The sequence below is a fragment of the Hylaeus anthracinus genome, unplaced genomic scaffold, assembly GCF_026225885.1.
Source record: "Hylaeus anthracinus isolate JK02 unplaced genomic scaffold, UHH_iyHylAnth1.0_haploid 11997, whole genome shotgun sequence".
NCBI lineage: Eukaryota > Metazoa > Arthropoda > Insecta > Hymenoptera > Colletidae > Hylaeus > Hylaeus anthracinus.
The window spans coordinates 4,587,490-4,603,980 of record NW_026534344.1 but is presented as its reverse complement, the minus strand read 5'-3'; the positions used below and the strand labels follow the sequence as shown (position 1 = coordinate 4,603,980).

At 39.3% G+C, this 16,491-nt stretch overlaps 2 protein-coding genes across 5 annotated transcripts in view; one reads left to right on the top strand and one right to left on the bottom strand.

Moving 5' to 3' along the window:
* The window catches only part of LOC128889548 (peroxidase), a 32,943-nt gene extending 21,660 nt beyond the window's left edge, over positions 1-11,283 (bottom strand). For 2 of the 4 annotated variants that reach the window (XM_054147267.1, XM_054147268.1), the window contains exons 1-2: positions 10,839-11,270; positions 4,447-4,641 (exon numbers count right to left, since the gene is read on the bottom strand). In XM_054147267.1, coding sequence (XP_054003242.1) covers positions 4,447-4,641; positions 10,839-10,846 — 203 coding nt within the window. In that variant the 5' untranslated portion in view covers positions 10,847-11,270. Of the gene's footprint in view, positions 1-4,446; positions 4,642-10,838 lie in introns of all 4 variants that reach the window. The other 2 variants (XM_054147265.1, XM_054147266.1) reach the window with 2 other exon arrangements.
* The window catches only part of LOC128889547 (centrosomal protein of 290 kDa), a 76,218-nt gene that overhangs the window by 38,712 nt on the left and 21,015 nt on the right, over positions 1-16,491 (top strand). The window lies entirely within an intron of this gene.

Here is a 16,491-nt window from a genome sequence, read left to right as displayed (position 1 = left end):
TTATACGGTTTCCATGATTTCTTCGCAAGCATACTTCTGCTCGGAGTATATTTTCCCACAAATTATCCTGTCACAATCCTTATTAAACGAAGTAATGGCTGCACGCTGAAAGTATTTGAGAGAACGTACTATGGGAGTGGGGGTTCTGGATTTAATTACAGCAAAATTCATTCTCGCGCAATTTCGTGTTAGAATCACTGGCCTAATAACTCTCGCGTGGGTTGAATTCGTGGCTAAGTAAACAGAAAGTTGTGTTCTTTCGGTCCAGTTGCATTTAAGAGAATTTCACTCGGAAAAATTGCAATTTGCCTGGATAATTTTCTGAAGTGAAGTGTCTTTGTGTATTTATTTTGATCCTTCTTCGTAGGATTTGCAACTGTTTCTTTCTAGAATTTAGTAAATTCATTGGGTCACATTTCGAGTTTTCAACAACGGTATCTTACTATCGAAATGTTTTTGACCTCGATGGGAAACTTTAGATTTAATCAATAATTGTATTATCTGCAATTAAACAAATTCTTTTAATACTGAATATTACTGATAATATCGAGATTGAAAACTAAAGCTATAATGAAATTACTTATGTCCACTTTTCAAGTAACAATAAATACATGTTATTGCGCGATATTTATTGACTCGTATTATGATAAAAATTGTTTGAAAGTCGTGTAAAGTTCACAAGACGCGATAGAAAACCGGCTAAGTATGCACGTCGACAACAATTTCTGTATATTCACCTGGCTCGACTACGTGGCACCCGTAGAAGGAAAAGTAACGTTTGAAACATGTTTTACTCCGCAACGGCATACATGGGCTGCGTTTCGAGTAACGTAATAAAATTGGCCGTGAGCAATTTCAAAGTAGGTAGAAAGTACCTTTGATCGCGATTTAGCAGGGACTCTTTAACGACTTGCATGTTACATAAATGAGACAACGGTCTGTCCACGATGACGTTAAGATGTCTGATAACATTTCGAGTTGTTAATCTCTGCGTAACGTTGAGTGAACACGCTGTCGCACGACGTGACATACAGAGATTTTGGTGGGAAAAACTATTTTAAAGTAAAATTATTTTATTTATTTGTTGATATATTTTTCAATAATAGAAAATCTTTTTCTACGAATCTCTTACTATAAGACCTCTGATATATCTCCGCCATAAAATCGTAATTTAAAATAACAATTCTCAAGGTAAAAGTTTTTTCTTTAAAAAAGAACGTTTCAACGTTCCGGAGTCAAAGCTAATAATAAATATTTATAAATTCTAAATCTTTCGACTACCTCGAATAATCTTATCGATCACAAAGATGCCAACCAATTTAGGTCTTGAAATTGTCAATTATTAAATAGCGAGGTAAAGTCTAGACAGTTTATAATAAATATTCAAACGGCGAAAAGCATTTTTAGTTCTCTCTGTGCTCATCGATAACGTCAGAAGTTACTACTATAAATATCTATGAAGTTCTACCAGTGAAAAATGAAAATTGAAAATTATTATTGAAGATTGAAGGACAAACAAATCACCTGAATTATCATTTTATGTTTGAGAAGAATTTTATTCATCTTATTGAAACTCTTTTATTCAAATAATTGTTAAGTATTCATAGTAACAGTAATTAATATAATTGCATTTATATTTCATCAAGGTACTCTCTTTTTCAAATATGACTATGACATTACTCAAGTAAGTTCAAAAAGTTCTTAACTTCGAAGTTCATTTTATTCGCCTATTTAAATATTTTCATTTCGAAACAATTCGACACGAGCAAGTCACACTTTTAAAACGCTAGTGAAAAGTTACGTCATCTCACAGAATGCAAATACAGGAACACGATCTATCTATTAATTGCATAAGCTACAGATTCCATTCGGTATCAGCTGACAAAGTATCGATACGCAAGGCTGAATCGCGACGATGGCATCGATACCGGTAAACTTTTACGTAAGAAAAAAACGATAGAAGTCAGACTATACAAAATCCAATTTGGTCAAGTTACGATTAAATTTCGAGGTCCCCGAACCATGCTCGTAATCGGAATATTGTTCGTCGCGTGCACCGTCCCGTAAATATCGAAATACCGACGGAAATTCTTCCATCGGTTCGTTACACCGATTGCGAAAATATTTTAGTTGCATTTTAGCTGCAGAAACGCACGCTGATCTGGCTTTCACTGTGATTGGTAACGCAATGTTTATAACGGATAGGCGACTTATTTCGTTTCGATGCATTCTGAACCGTACACGTGTCATTATATCTTGTCCCCGGGCGACTATAAACATTTCTTTTTTTTTTTCCTTTTTTTTTGCGAAACAAGTGCATCATCATGATACAATATCTTGCGTAATTCTAATCGCAGCGACGTGCAATAAAAAAAAATTCATTTGCATACTACTTGGATGCATTATGTATCTCACGAGACGTGACTCGAGTGATCGATGACATGTAAATACAATTAGAATTAAACGAGTCGTTTGCATTCTAATTTAAACTCTATGATGGATGTGTTTTATTTTGAACTAAATGGTCCACTAGATATGAAAAAATTCGATTACAAATATTGGGCGGATAAATTTTATAATTTATGCTTATAGTAACACTGGATAGAGAACAGATTTCAATTGTAATTCGAAATATAGAAAAATCATTAAATCCGATATATTATAAAAACATTTAATAATATAGATATTATTTTCTTATACAATATTTCTATATTAATTTGTAAAATATGTTTTACCACGAATTTTGTGAATTCTTTTCAACTTCAACGTCTATTATAAAGACAGAAATTCCGTAATCCACGTAGCGTTTTAGAATAGAAACGATAAACTCTAAGAATCTATTAAATATTAAATTAAGAAACATGACAATAGCTTGCACACACGTATGTTGAATTTACATAAATGTTTCGACCTCTTTCACCACTAACATAAGTACAAACGATAAAATTCAAAGATAACTGAATCGGATAGAAAGAATAAAAAGGCGATAAACGTCAGGGATTTAAAAGTCGACGCTTAAAATAAACTTGTACAGTTAGCCGGTTATTTCCGCAATTCACCAGAGACGTTGTACGATAATTTATCACGGTGGATAAAAGTGTACGTATCTGAATATGTACCGGGTCGTGAGAACGTTCGTGTAATGAAAACAGGCCGTTACACGCCGCGGAAAACCTGATCTCCTTTATGTTTATCAACGCGGATAAGACAATGGACGGACTGTCGTAATTCCTAGGTTCAAAACCTTGAAACGAGTTCTTGGAGTTGCGTTCCTCGACGCTGCGTGGAACGATGCACCCCGGGATCGTTGGAATCGTTCCTCCGTGCATTAAACACGAGGTAGCATAACGTTCGTCGAGGAATAAAAATAATTTGGTGTCGTCATATCTTGGGCCATTTATTATAAAGCCGACTTCGTTATTTTAGAGCACAGTTGTGTTTCGATAAGAGAAAATGTGGTTAACAAGAGTCCTGAAATTCCGCCATTGCGTATATAATATTTCATTTATTCACAAAATACTCAAGAAAATAATTATTGAATTGGTCTTCGATATCTACCTCGACTCTGTTACACGTAGACAAAGAATACCAAGAACAGTGATTGACAAATGCTAACGCATGTCATTGATTACAATCTCGATGGATCGTTAAGAGGATATATGATTAGGATACATCGAGCAGCAACGTTACTGGGGGAAAAAATGGTACGCGTAAAAGTCGCGATTAAACCGAAGCACGGAGGAACAAAGGTTAGGTGCATAGAGAAAGTCCTGATTACCGATCCTGATCGGAGTTCCTGCTTTCTCCAGACCTCGAAAATGTCAGTGAAGGTCCCGCCGCGTTGAGTAATACGCTTCGTTTCGGCCACAACTTTTAAGGCGCGTGAAATGCACGAAAGATACAATTGTACGTCGCACGCGCCTTTTAAGTGGAACACGGAGATCGGGACGGGATATCGATGCATGGAAATGCCACGAAAGAGGGACCCGAGGGCGATCGGTAACATTTTTTGTCACTGGATCGACAGATTTAATGGTACGCAGTAATTGAGATTGCGATCTCCTTTAAATCGCGCGGCACGTCTGACGTGTTAAACTTGGCGGTCTTAAACATATCTAAATAAACATTTATACAAATTTTATTGCGGAACAGTGGAATATTGTGAAATCTCTATAATCCTATTTAGCTAATATTTCCACAAATTAAGTAGCCTACAAATAACTCTACCTAAACAAAATTACTTCTCCAATATATCTCTGCCTTTTCTTCAAGTTCTTCTTCTTATCATATAGAGTATCATTTTCTATCATTTGGTATTCTTTGCTCTATCGAATTTCACAAATGCCGAAGATTGTTAATTGGTTGATGCTCGTCAACCACAAACTGGTCAGGTATCGTTGAGAATTTAGCTAATATCAAGTGTTAAATTTCTGTAAGATCGCTTACAACGAGCCACGAAGTAGATTGTAGGTGTAATCGAAGGCGTTCGTCCTTCCTGAACTAGCCAGAATCAGAGCACAGTCATCGCCGTTTGCATAAGCCTCAGCTGACTGGTATTGCAACCCGTTGCAGCTGCTCCTCCACGTGACTAGTAGCAGCAGGAGTCCGACTATTGCGGATCGTATCCGCCCTATCGTGGATCTGCAACATTATAATAGCGACGATCAGTGGCAGAGCCATGTTTCCTAGACTCATGAGAAAGATATCATTTCAGTCGATTTATTCGTACTGAATAAATTCACGGTACACATAATACAACAAAAATGATCCCATTTTAATAACATTAATATATACGTATATGCGTGTTTTATTTAAGATTTCTTCGTAATTATACAAACTTGAAAATTGATATTGCAATGAGTTGCTATACATTGAATACAACCCGACAAATGTTAAAATTATAATGAGAAGAACGTATTCATCACTGATAATCACTTGTGTCTTGTTTGAATCCAATTAAATTACATCGTGTGACTTCTGAATAACACATGTGAATGTAATTGAATTGCGATGCAACCGAGTTACTTTATGATGATAGTTCGTAATTCAATTTTAATTCGGAACAACTCTGGTCACTTCCTATCGATGAAAGTATCGATTCGCGCAATATTTTCTGTAAGTAAATTTATATTCGGCCTTCAACCCCGCGTCAAAGTGGACATTCTCTCGGGCACGCGACTAGACAGAGTCAACGATGTCGGAGTGATACGGAAAATAACCGTTTGCAGGCCGTTTGCAATGCAAATAACGCAATTGCGGATAATTACCTTCCCGCCGCGGTTAATGACACGACGCTAATCAGTTTTACTCCGCGTGTCTGCGGAATCCACGTGATCGTACACTTGGACTCTACGTTTCATTGTTGCAGACGCAGGCATAGCGAAGGAAAGCTGTGGGAATGTCCCCAGAAAGTCGCGAGAAACCCCCATTCATCCCACGACGAAGTCGACCTTTCCTAACGAAGATCTCAGATCTTCTAAAACATCTTCAAACGTCATTCTCCAGACTTCGAAGGAAAGTTAGTAGGTAGAAGGAGGAAGTTAGGAGTTATGGATCGAGACATCTTGCAATAGAGTTGGGTAATAGAGAAAATTCAGTTGCCCTTTGGTAGAGGAGTTGTCTTCTGGTAGATTTAAAGCTTTAGAAAGTAAGGTAGATAGGGTAGACACCAAAAGCCAGGAGAGGAAAGTCAGGCTAATAGCAGGAGTCCAAAGTAAAAGGTTAGAATTGGATTATTAGTTGGAGAATTAAAGGCTGGAACATTGTACGCGATAGTGTATAGCGTAATAAGTATTTCATTGTCGAATTTTAATATTAACCTATTTATTACGTAGAGATTTTAGAAAGGAAACGTAACTAAGTCCATTTCATAGGTAAACAGCCAACAAAAATATCATCTATCTGTTATAGATAAAGTTCTGGAGAAAATATTTCTAACAAAAAAGAAATTCCTCCATCGTCTTAGAGCGAATGATTTCGAATGAATTCTTCGAGTACTTTTACATTAATAATATTTGCACTAAGAAGGAAGGTTCACAGTCGTTTTCATCGACAAAGAAGCTAGCTAACAAGCATAAACAAAACGATTCGTTAGATATTAATCTACCGTTATACAATCCATTTCTGCTCATGCAGAAAGGAATTCGTCATCATACAGAGTTATAGAGCATTTGCTGCGGTAACGTATGATAAAATTGGTTTACGTAATTGCCGCCATTTAACACAATTTCGATCGAAGAAGGAAATAGAGTGTTTCGAAAGGTTCGAAAATGATTTGGAATCGAAGCAGTTGTTTTGTCAGTGAAATTATCAAGATCAAGTCCACCTTAAATTCTATCGCAACGAACGCGTTTGCTAACTACACCTCCGCGGAGAAACTAAATTGCAAAACGCGAATTACCGTGGCAGTATGTTTCTCTGCATTCTAACAAAGAGTTACGTGAAAATCGCGAGATATAATTGTTCTACGTTAAATCGAGTCCACAAGAAAATTTATTATTTATCGACGAATTATTCTGGCCAATGCAAATTGTATAAGCTTGTGAACCAAATAGGTTCAAATTGAACAAATCTGATGTATAATTAAAATTCATTTTCCTTGCATGGTCTCCTTCAGTTGTACCATAAAATGAACTCAACGTGAATTATAATTGAAAAATCTATTTCTATTATTAGTATCGAAATAATTACAAAATTTTTTATACGTACATTTCATGTCGTGATAAAATTATTTTATACTATGTATATACACCTGAAGAAAATCGTCACATGATAGAAAACGTTTGCATCGAATAATTTCAAAGTTGTCAACGAGATAAATTTGCCACAGTTAATTCGAAGAACAATAGTTTAAGTTTGAGTAAATCCGAAACAAGATTCATTTCGATCACCCAAGCGGTTAATGTTTAATTTACATACTTGAAGGCGTGCGCTTTCGATCTTCGAGCTTCGATTTATCTCGTCGAACAATATTCACGGTTTAGCACACGAGGATGCCAATGAAAGTACGCAACGTTCCACATATTAATCAGATAAGAAAGGCGATCGACATTTGAAACGATTTCAGTTCCTTTTTTTTTTTCTGGTCACCTTGCCCATTCTGCACGCTTCTCACGGATGAAACGCACCGATAAACCGGTCGCGCGTTCGGTTTCATAAGTCCTATTAACCAACTGCCTCCAGTCATTGACTTTGCCCGGATTTAATCGATACAATTCGCGGAATCCTCCGTGAAATGCATAAAAAGACCATAAATCCGTCTGGGGCTGCAGAAAAAGATCAATGTTGGATGCGTGATACATTTCTCGAATTGACTGCTATAAGTGGTTGCAAAAACGTGAACATTCTTTAACAACGAAGAAAAAAGAGATCTGTCCAATAATAATCGCAGAGGTTAATTAAAATGAATTAATTTTAAATAGCCTTCGTCGCAGAAGTGATGTTCGGTTTGATGCAGGTTTCTTTTAGTGTCGGAAATTTAATTCTTTATAACAGATTTGCACGTAATTTCTTTGCAATGGTAGCAATAAAATAAATTGTTGCCAGGACCGGGACTCGTATAATATCTCTGGTGATTTGTTCCTTGTTATTTCAATTATGTAACGTCCAGAAATTACTGTCTAAAAGTCGCCTCGATATTAATTATATAAATTATATAAATTAGTTAACAAAACAAGGAACAATTGGCGTACATTTTTCTGAGTAAAAGAAAAACAATTTCTTAATCACGACTGAATTAAAAATACGATCTCCCTGAGCGAAATTAATAGCGTATTTACACAGACGGCAACAGAAAGTCGTCCCGTGACGGGAGCAATCATTTCTGCGGTCATCATGCTCGTCCTCGCGTTGAATCATTTTCCACGTGAGGGATCACGTCCGTACCGTTACGTTGGTGGTCTGGCCGCGAGTCAATCACGATACCTGTTCGATTCTTTTCTTTTTTTTTTTCTTTTTTTTTCGTGCGGAAACGCCTGGTTGGCCGTCTCGTTCGTACGAATTATACGAACTGACCCGGTATTCCGGCCGCGTAACAGCGAGAAATCGAATCAACGGACGTAGAAAATCTTTGGGCGTACCGGAAGCCGGCGAAAGGTGAAAACTCGAAAAGAAGTCGCTCGAAAAAATACGAGACCGCAGTTACTCGATGCAAGCTGCTCACGAACGGACCACGTAACTCGTTCGCGCTCTTGTAGGACAAACGTGAGAGTTTATGGTACTCGGAATAAAAGCTTTTTTCCATGAAATGAAAATTATACACAATTATCAGAATTATGCGAAACTGAAGACTTGGATTTGTAAAATGAGAATTATGGTCATTTAATGAATTCGTTTTTCGAGCGTAACTTGGAAGCTTGTTAGACAATGTTCATAAAATGGCTGAGATATAGTCATCGATGCTATCGTATGTTCTCAATATAACGCTTTATGATACCAGGTGCATTTTTTGCAATATTACACAGAGCGATAGAGCCGTAGAGCAATATAATCTTAGAGTAAATTCTCTGTCGAATATCTATTTAGAAATCAACCCCTAGCCTGTAACTTGGAATTTTCAGTATACATAGTATCGCGAGAACGCCAATATTCTAGTTCACCATATTTCACTGAAAATAAATGGATACACTGTCCGAAGCCTGTACTTTCCACGTGCATGCAAAATATTTCTCCCAAAAATTCGGCATCGACACAGAAATATTCGTAAATGTAACAGCAAGTTTCTTGACCTGTCCTCGCTCAAGTACCAAACGGTATCGTGCTCTAAGAGCTCAGAATGTAATTGCACGCATCCGACACTCGATTGCAGCGGCTGAAAGACGAGATTCTCAATGGTCACTGCCCGGTGAAAGTGAGAAAGAGCGTATCGAATTCGCGGGTTATGAAACGGAATCGTCGCTAATTACTAATTACCCGGCCGGAGGAATCGGCACGTGATAACGTTCTCAGCCTGCGGTTACGCGTAACAACGCGATTCAGATAAGAGACGGCGGTCTGATCGGAATAAAGATCAAGTGGATTACTTTCTCGTTGCGTCTACCGCGGATTCTCCTTTCACTTTCCTCGCAGCTCCCTGTAACGCGTTTCGGACCGATAGAGCTCATTTCGCGTGTTTTCAATAGGCAATGCTCTCTCGATCGGGTTTGCGGTAAGAGAAGTACGAGAAAATTGATTCCCGGGACCGCGATTGATCGTCTTCACCGACTAATCGCACTCCGGACGTTCGTTCTCCATCGCGACTCGAGCGCCTAGGCCAATGCGAGCGAAATCCACGCGTAGAAGATCTGTTTGTTCCTTACAAATTAAAAATCAATATTTGTTTCTTGCCTTATCGAAGAGAAATTAGAATTTAAAGTGTAGAATTAAATATTGAACATATCGAAAAGGAATGTATGTATATACACATGAACAAATTCTTTCTTTATAGAGTTCTTTTTTATTGATTAATTCTCAGTGAAATGGTAGTAAAGAGCTTCATGAAAATTATTTATGGAAAATATTATATATAGATACAGATGTATAGATGAAAATGCTGTGTATAAAATTATATATAAATTAGTTACGCGTGAAAAATATATATAAAGTTACGTATAGGAATCATATATAGATCAGAGGAAAAATTGTCTTTAAACTTCAATATTGAAACCGCTTTAAGCAACTCTTCGAGAAGTACTGTAAAACTCATACAACAGAGTAACTCACGCGTAACAGGCAATGCACTTCGCGTTTCGTTCTGTGTTTTTTACACGACATTAATGCACTCGCATTGCATCACGGAAACTCTATCGAAGCGATTGGCATTCATTTCTATTGAAAGTCTTCGCGCCGACCAGAGTTACGCTTATTCAAAGTTTATTCAAAGTTGGGACCCCTAGATCAGAATGAGTTCATTCAACGATATTATAATCATCCATTCAATATTATATCGGCGACATATTGTTCGGTGCAACTGTGTACGACGGCGAACTGAATGTGCGTGCAGCAATTCTCGAGAGTGCAACGATTCTTTGGGCTAATTGGATAGGTGTAACAACGTCTTGCGTCAGAAGCATTAAACAAAGTTCGTAAATCCCGCAACAAACAGTTACGTTAAACTGCATCGAATACTGTCTCAACTCTTTAATAGAACATTTCTATCGAATACAAATTACCTGTGAATTTCGACACACCTTATTTTCCTAAAAGCCATTTGATATTATTTTTCTATGTGTTTCGATTTTATTTTTTTTTTACTGTGCCCTTGTAAATATCAGACCCAGAACAGACGCATATTGCCATTGTAAATTTCACGAAACAGGAGCGTGTCATGGTACAGTGATCGACCGTCTACAACACGAGTTTTACTTTCTTTCAATTATACTTCGTACTCCGATCTAACCAAATTGTCTCCAAAACTACCCAGACCTAACCTGGTTTCATTTCCTAAAGATATCGTCATTGCAAACTTGGCAACACGACTTTTACTTTCTTTCGATTATACTTTATACCCCAATCTAACCAAATTGTCTCCAAAAATACCTAACTCCAACTAAGTAACCAGTGTCTGGACCTCCTAGCAGCTAGACGTTCTCACGTAAAAATATCTTGTGCAAATTCGCACAAAATTCCCTCACCGAACGTTCGAATCATTTCTATCCTCTGGCATCCTGTAATAATGGCGCGTTGTGCTCAGCAGGGGGGTTAAAGATCCCCCCGTGCCAGAAGATAACGAGTGGCTGGAAAATCGATTGGTTCCTCTCGCAAACGAGATCAGCCCACGGGCAACTAGCCGGCGAAAACTCTATCGAGCAGCCGTTCTTCGTCTAGCTCCAGTCTCTTTTGTCCTCTGAACTGTAACTCACCCGTGCATTCTGTTATCACGTGCTCCACGTTGCCTTTGAAGCGTTCCACACGAAGGGAGATCAGGATCGCTCGTCGATGATCGCTAGTGTCAAACGGACGCGGGAATGTATCACTTCCGACGCACTTTCTTCCTTAACCACGGCCAAAAAAAAAAAAAAAAAAAAGACCGTCTCACGCGAGGGTGGGGGCGCGGAAACGACGTGGAGACGCGACGATCTCCAAATCCGCGAATCCTGACTGGTCACCACCGTTCCAGGCTAAGGGGGACGACGTTCGCGCGATAACGAGCGAAATCGACGAAGTCTACAGACTGGACGTTAGTTCGGACTGTCCAGCGGGTAGTCCAGGTGACCACTCGACGGGTCTCGTGTTAGGCGATTGTCGGTTAGAGCCTCACTGACCGAGTGTCTCGTATAATCCGGTAACTCTCGTGTCCTGCGTCCGCGGTGCCGGTATAGTTCTTTATCGCTGAGCTACGTTCGAGTTCCGCTTGGTGGTGGAAAGCTCCCCAAAAGCCCGCGAAACGCGCTCGAACGAGGGAACGGGAGGAGGGGGGGGGGGGAGAGAAGTAAGTTACCTTAGGCTCGAGGTAACGAACCTCCAGGTGAGAGAGAACGCGAAAAAGGAAAAGGGAGTGAGCGAGAGGGAGAGGGAGGCGGAGGAGGCGTAGACTCCCGTCCACGTTTTACTTTCCTTTCTCTGAACGAGCCGCCGGCTGCTGCCCTCGATTCGAGACGTCGATTGTGTCTCCGCGTGCTCACCGAAACACGTACGCGACGCCGAAAGTCGCCACCCGATTAATCGTCCTGGGCAATTGGAATGCCTCGGCGGTCGTAACCGCGCTCGCGGGATCGATCGGCTTGGGAACACTTCGGGGACTCGATCTGGGGCTGATCCAGGAGGTTTATCCTAATGAAAACTTCCAAGTTTCACAAGTAACGTAGTTCTTCGTTGAGAGCTTGACTCGGTCTACACGTTAGGGGCTCAACTAGGCTACAAGCTATGAGGGGTCAATTGTCGAGCTCTTTTGGCTTGGAGTCACTTCGAAGACGCGACACACAATTCATTTAGGCAGTTCATTCTAATGAAAAACGTTCAAGAAACGTCGGAAATATTGAATTATTAATTCGTTAAGAGCCCGATTTCGTCTACGCGAGCTCGCTCGAGCTCGCACACCAAGAATTTAGCCCACTTCAGGAACGATTTTTTAAAAATATGTCTCTTCTCGTTAACCCCTTGTCCCGTGATTTACTCTGGAACCGTAGGTGCCATAGCCAGGTATATATAGGAACGAGTCCCTTGTGCACATTTATACGACCTCTCTGACACGTGCTTTTCATAATTCGACTCGAATTCCATATCACGTGTCTCGCACGTTGTTATTGGCTTAAGGGTTAGGTCGTATCGTACTACGTATCGATCTCGAGTCGTGAGCTTTTAGTGAAATACTGTCAATCCTAGAGGTTACAAACTATAAAGCTTTCGCACTCCTGAAAAGAAAGAATCTTAGAAACCGAACATCTTGGATTTCCTTGATATGTTCGCGTCGTTCGCGCTGATCAAACACCCAAGTTTCAATTGCGATACGATTAACGTATGAATGAATCGCGGGAGACTGAATGCTCTCGCAGCAACGAAAACCAAGGACGCCTTTCAAAGCAGAGGCATCGTTAAGCCGAAAGCAATGGAAGTCCTTTTACGAGGGGACTGCACGATATTAAATGGGCATTCGATTCTCGTTACATAAGCGGCACGAAGCTCTTAAACATCATTGCGTAAGGTTATGAAAGTCGCGCGAATTTGAACAGTGGATAGAATAATTGTATTGGATTACATAATGAAATCAAATTGTTGACCGTGCGTATTCGCGAAATCGTCGACTAACGAGACCTCGGCGCACGGTGCTCCAATTAAAGTAAACCCGTCGTGTACATTATTGCACTTTGTGGATATTCGGATGTCTCGATGGGACGCGTTGGTAACGTTTGGCTGTCAGGTGAAGACGTGAAGATTAAAAGGGGAGATGTTTAAAGGGAAAAGACGACATGGTTCTGATCTGTTGAGTGATCAAATGAATCAATCGTGAGGAAATAAATGATCGATGACACGCAAACTTCACGCCATTCATTTATGGTGGAACTTTGTAATTAGTGGAAGAGGAAGCTAATTTATCGATAAAATTATCTGTTATAATATTTGTCCTTAAATATCGTGGCGAAAGAACTGTTACTAACAGAGATTTTAAAAAGTAGTTTGAAGCACTTTGCAGAGATAAAAAGCTGGCTAGTGGGTCTGATTAGTGACGGTATAATCTCTCTAATTAGAATCCTATATCATAATTCATATTACACGGTAGAATTCTGTAGTATAATCTCTGTGATTATACCTACTGTTACCAATCAGACTCACTAGCCAACTTCCCATCCCTGCACAGTACATGGATAAAATTGATCGTCTTGCTAGTTTCAGCGTTAACAGATCCGGTTGTTACAAATTGTTTGGCCTACAACTCCGATAAGTTCCGTTCGAAACCCCCGTGACTCATATGCATAAGAAACGTATCGATCCCGATGACGTAAGAGGTATCGTTGGATCAGCTTTGATTTAGATCGCACCGTGTGAAAAGATCAATCAGAGGATGGCCTGCGGGTTAGGTGAGTTCCGTAGCGAGTCGTGCATCAGTCGCTGATTGCGAATCGTAGAAATCGAAGTGACACTTACAAATCGTGATCAGCTCTCGTTGTGGATCATTGAATAGCGGCCGTGATCGATCAAATCGTAGCAACGAAAGCGCGTCGGGCGTTATCTTTCACTGAGCTCCGTTTAGAGATCTTGGACTAGGGTTGCTTCATAGGTCCACTTTCGACGTTCTTCTCGATTGGAATATTTTTAAGGATTGTATTGACGGTTGATTCATAGGGCATGGTCAGTTTGTAAAGCTCGAGGTCGTTAATCATTTTATTTTTTTTTTTTAAAGGGCGAAGGAGAAAGTTTAGGAAGTACTGCTCTGTGAGATTGTACTTAGAATTATATTAGGTATTTTAGGTATATCGAGTACTTTCGTTAAAAAATCATTACATGACTTGTATTTTATTTTATTTTTGTATCGTGATTCACAATTCAACAGATATCGGTTTCTCCGTTTCCGTCGCGACGAAAACGCTTCCCGCTTCCGGATTTTCCGTTTCAGCGCGCAACAAACGAGGTCTCGTTGCTGAAACTTGTACAATCGTTTCTCGACTCCTCAGCGATCTTGCATGCGACGTATCGTTCGCTTGAAAAGACGCTCGCAACGTTCGCGTGCATTAAGATGTTTATGTATATCCGAGTATAAATTTATCGCCTCGGTGTACCTTCTTTAATAATACCCCGGTGGAACTCGAAAGATTGAACTACGATCCGTTTCGCTGTACAACATAAATCAGTTGGCGCGCAGATGCGATCATTCTGCATATTAAACGGCATATTGATTGTTGCGCTAGTCGATCTAATACAAGTGGACAATAAATGTAGAAATATTGGTCTAAGCCAGCCGATAAATACTCCACGTATCCTGGAACACGTGTACGTGTCTAAATACACATTGTTCGAGTCAGTTTATTAGAATGGTTTTTCAAAATGATTGACTTCCTTCGTTGCAGAAATATGTTTTAAAATGTCTGCTATAAAATCCGTATAGATTGTTAGGATAAAAATATTTTCGTTGAAAAGCTTTAGTTATCTTTTAAAAGTGCGTATTTTATTCTCCACAATTCAAGTATTTCAATTTTCATTTGTCTCCTCTGTTTTGCTCAGATTTGTCTAACCTGAAATCTTAATAAACGAACAGAGTAGAGTAGTACTGTTGAACAAATTGTGAAATCATCAAAAAAAAAAAAGAAAAAAAAAATATCTTCTCCATGTAGTTAATATGTTGAGGATGTAAATTTTCTTTTTAACGCCTCCTCGCATAATCCAACACCTCAGCGCCAAAGGTTGAAGCAACCTCTCTGTAAATTCCGAAAATGATTGCTCATAAATAAGTCAGCATCATCTCTCGTCAGATAAACTCGTGCAATTGAGCAGAAACGATCGCGGAATTTGTAAGCAGTTTCGAATCGTAAAAGCATCCGCGGAGGTAAATATTTATTGCGCTGCCGAAAGAAAAACGCAATAAACGCACGAGTCGCATCTATTAGAGATTTATCGCGCGGCGATCGAGAAATTGGTACAGATAGATCCCCCGAAGCGGTGCTCGCTAGGCACCAGTCACATGATCGCGGTCTGGCTTTCAGTTTTAACGCAAGACGTTCACGCGACGAAAAAATGCGATGTACGATGTAATTATATCGTAGATCTTCCTGAGGTTCTACGTTCTCCATTCCCCGTCCTCCTCGCGGAAGAGAAACCGATCCTCCGATAGAAACTTTCATAGCTGATGTTCGCCTTAGCTCGAATTAAACGAGGAAATCACTACGAAGGGTAGCAATCATCGATTTGGATCATTAGTCACAAAACTATGCTTCCGTTTATTTTGACACGCGATACAGATTGACCGAACAATATTAAATGCCACCTGATACGAATATGACAGTATAAAATTGGCACGTTTGTGTAAATTAACTTAATGGTTTGTGTTTAATAATAAAACTTGTTTCGATTTTTTCAAGTTAGGTGCTTATGTAGTAGCTATACTTGTAACTTTGTAATTATGCTACGTAACACTTTCTCGATTAATTCGCGTTTCTTTCAGAACGAATTGTTCTGGATTTTAAACGGATGGTAAATTGTGAGTGAGTAATATGCTGTATCAGTCAAATTAATGTCTTGGGGCCGCCCTCGGCGTGGACTGTTCATGCCTGGACTTGTACTAATGATAAACAGAAATGTTCTCTGAGAAAACATTCGGAGTTAATGATATTTCGCGATATTAACAAGCATCAGACGTGTATCGTCTTTGTTAATAAGGAGCAAGACAAACATTGAAATTAATTTCGTGTACCAAGTAATCAAAAAGTCCAGGATTTTCATGTCAAGAACAGAGATATTTAACGAGTTAAGCACCTCGCTATTCATAATGGCATAAAATTACTATAAATCTATATGTCTAATTGTAAGAATTATTTCCTTTTATATTTTCGAGAACTGAACTAAAGTTCATGTAACAGAAGAAGAAATTACTCGATGGACAGTTTCCTACGCAAGGTTCGCGTTTAAATCACTCTTTTGGTCGCGCAGTAAACAAGTCTTCCGTCTTATCACAGTCGATTTCACGCGCAACTTATGTTCTCTGAGGCTCGAACTTGTTTCTAGGAATGCGCGATAAACAAACTACGCGCCTGTACAATATTATAACGGTCGCGTATTATTAAACTCCAATGACGAAGTTCTGTGAAATGTTACGTCATCGTGTAGAAGGGAATAACATCGCGAGTGGCTGGGATAACTACCTGGATACAAATCGCCTTATCAGAAGGACTATTATAATACGTATCCTCTTTTGAATTTTCTGTTTACGACTCTCATGGCTGAAGTGGATAAAATTAGAACCATTTCAGATTTCTAGGTACAATTATGTTATAAATGTAGCTCACTTTGGACCAGATGGATAATATACAAGGTGTCCCAAAAGTCGGGGAGGAGCCGGAAGTGGGAGGTAGCTGAGACGATTCT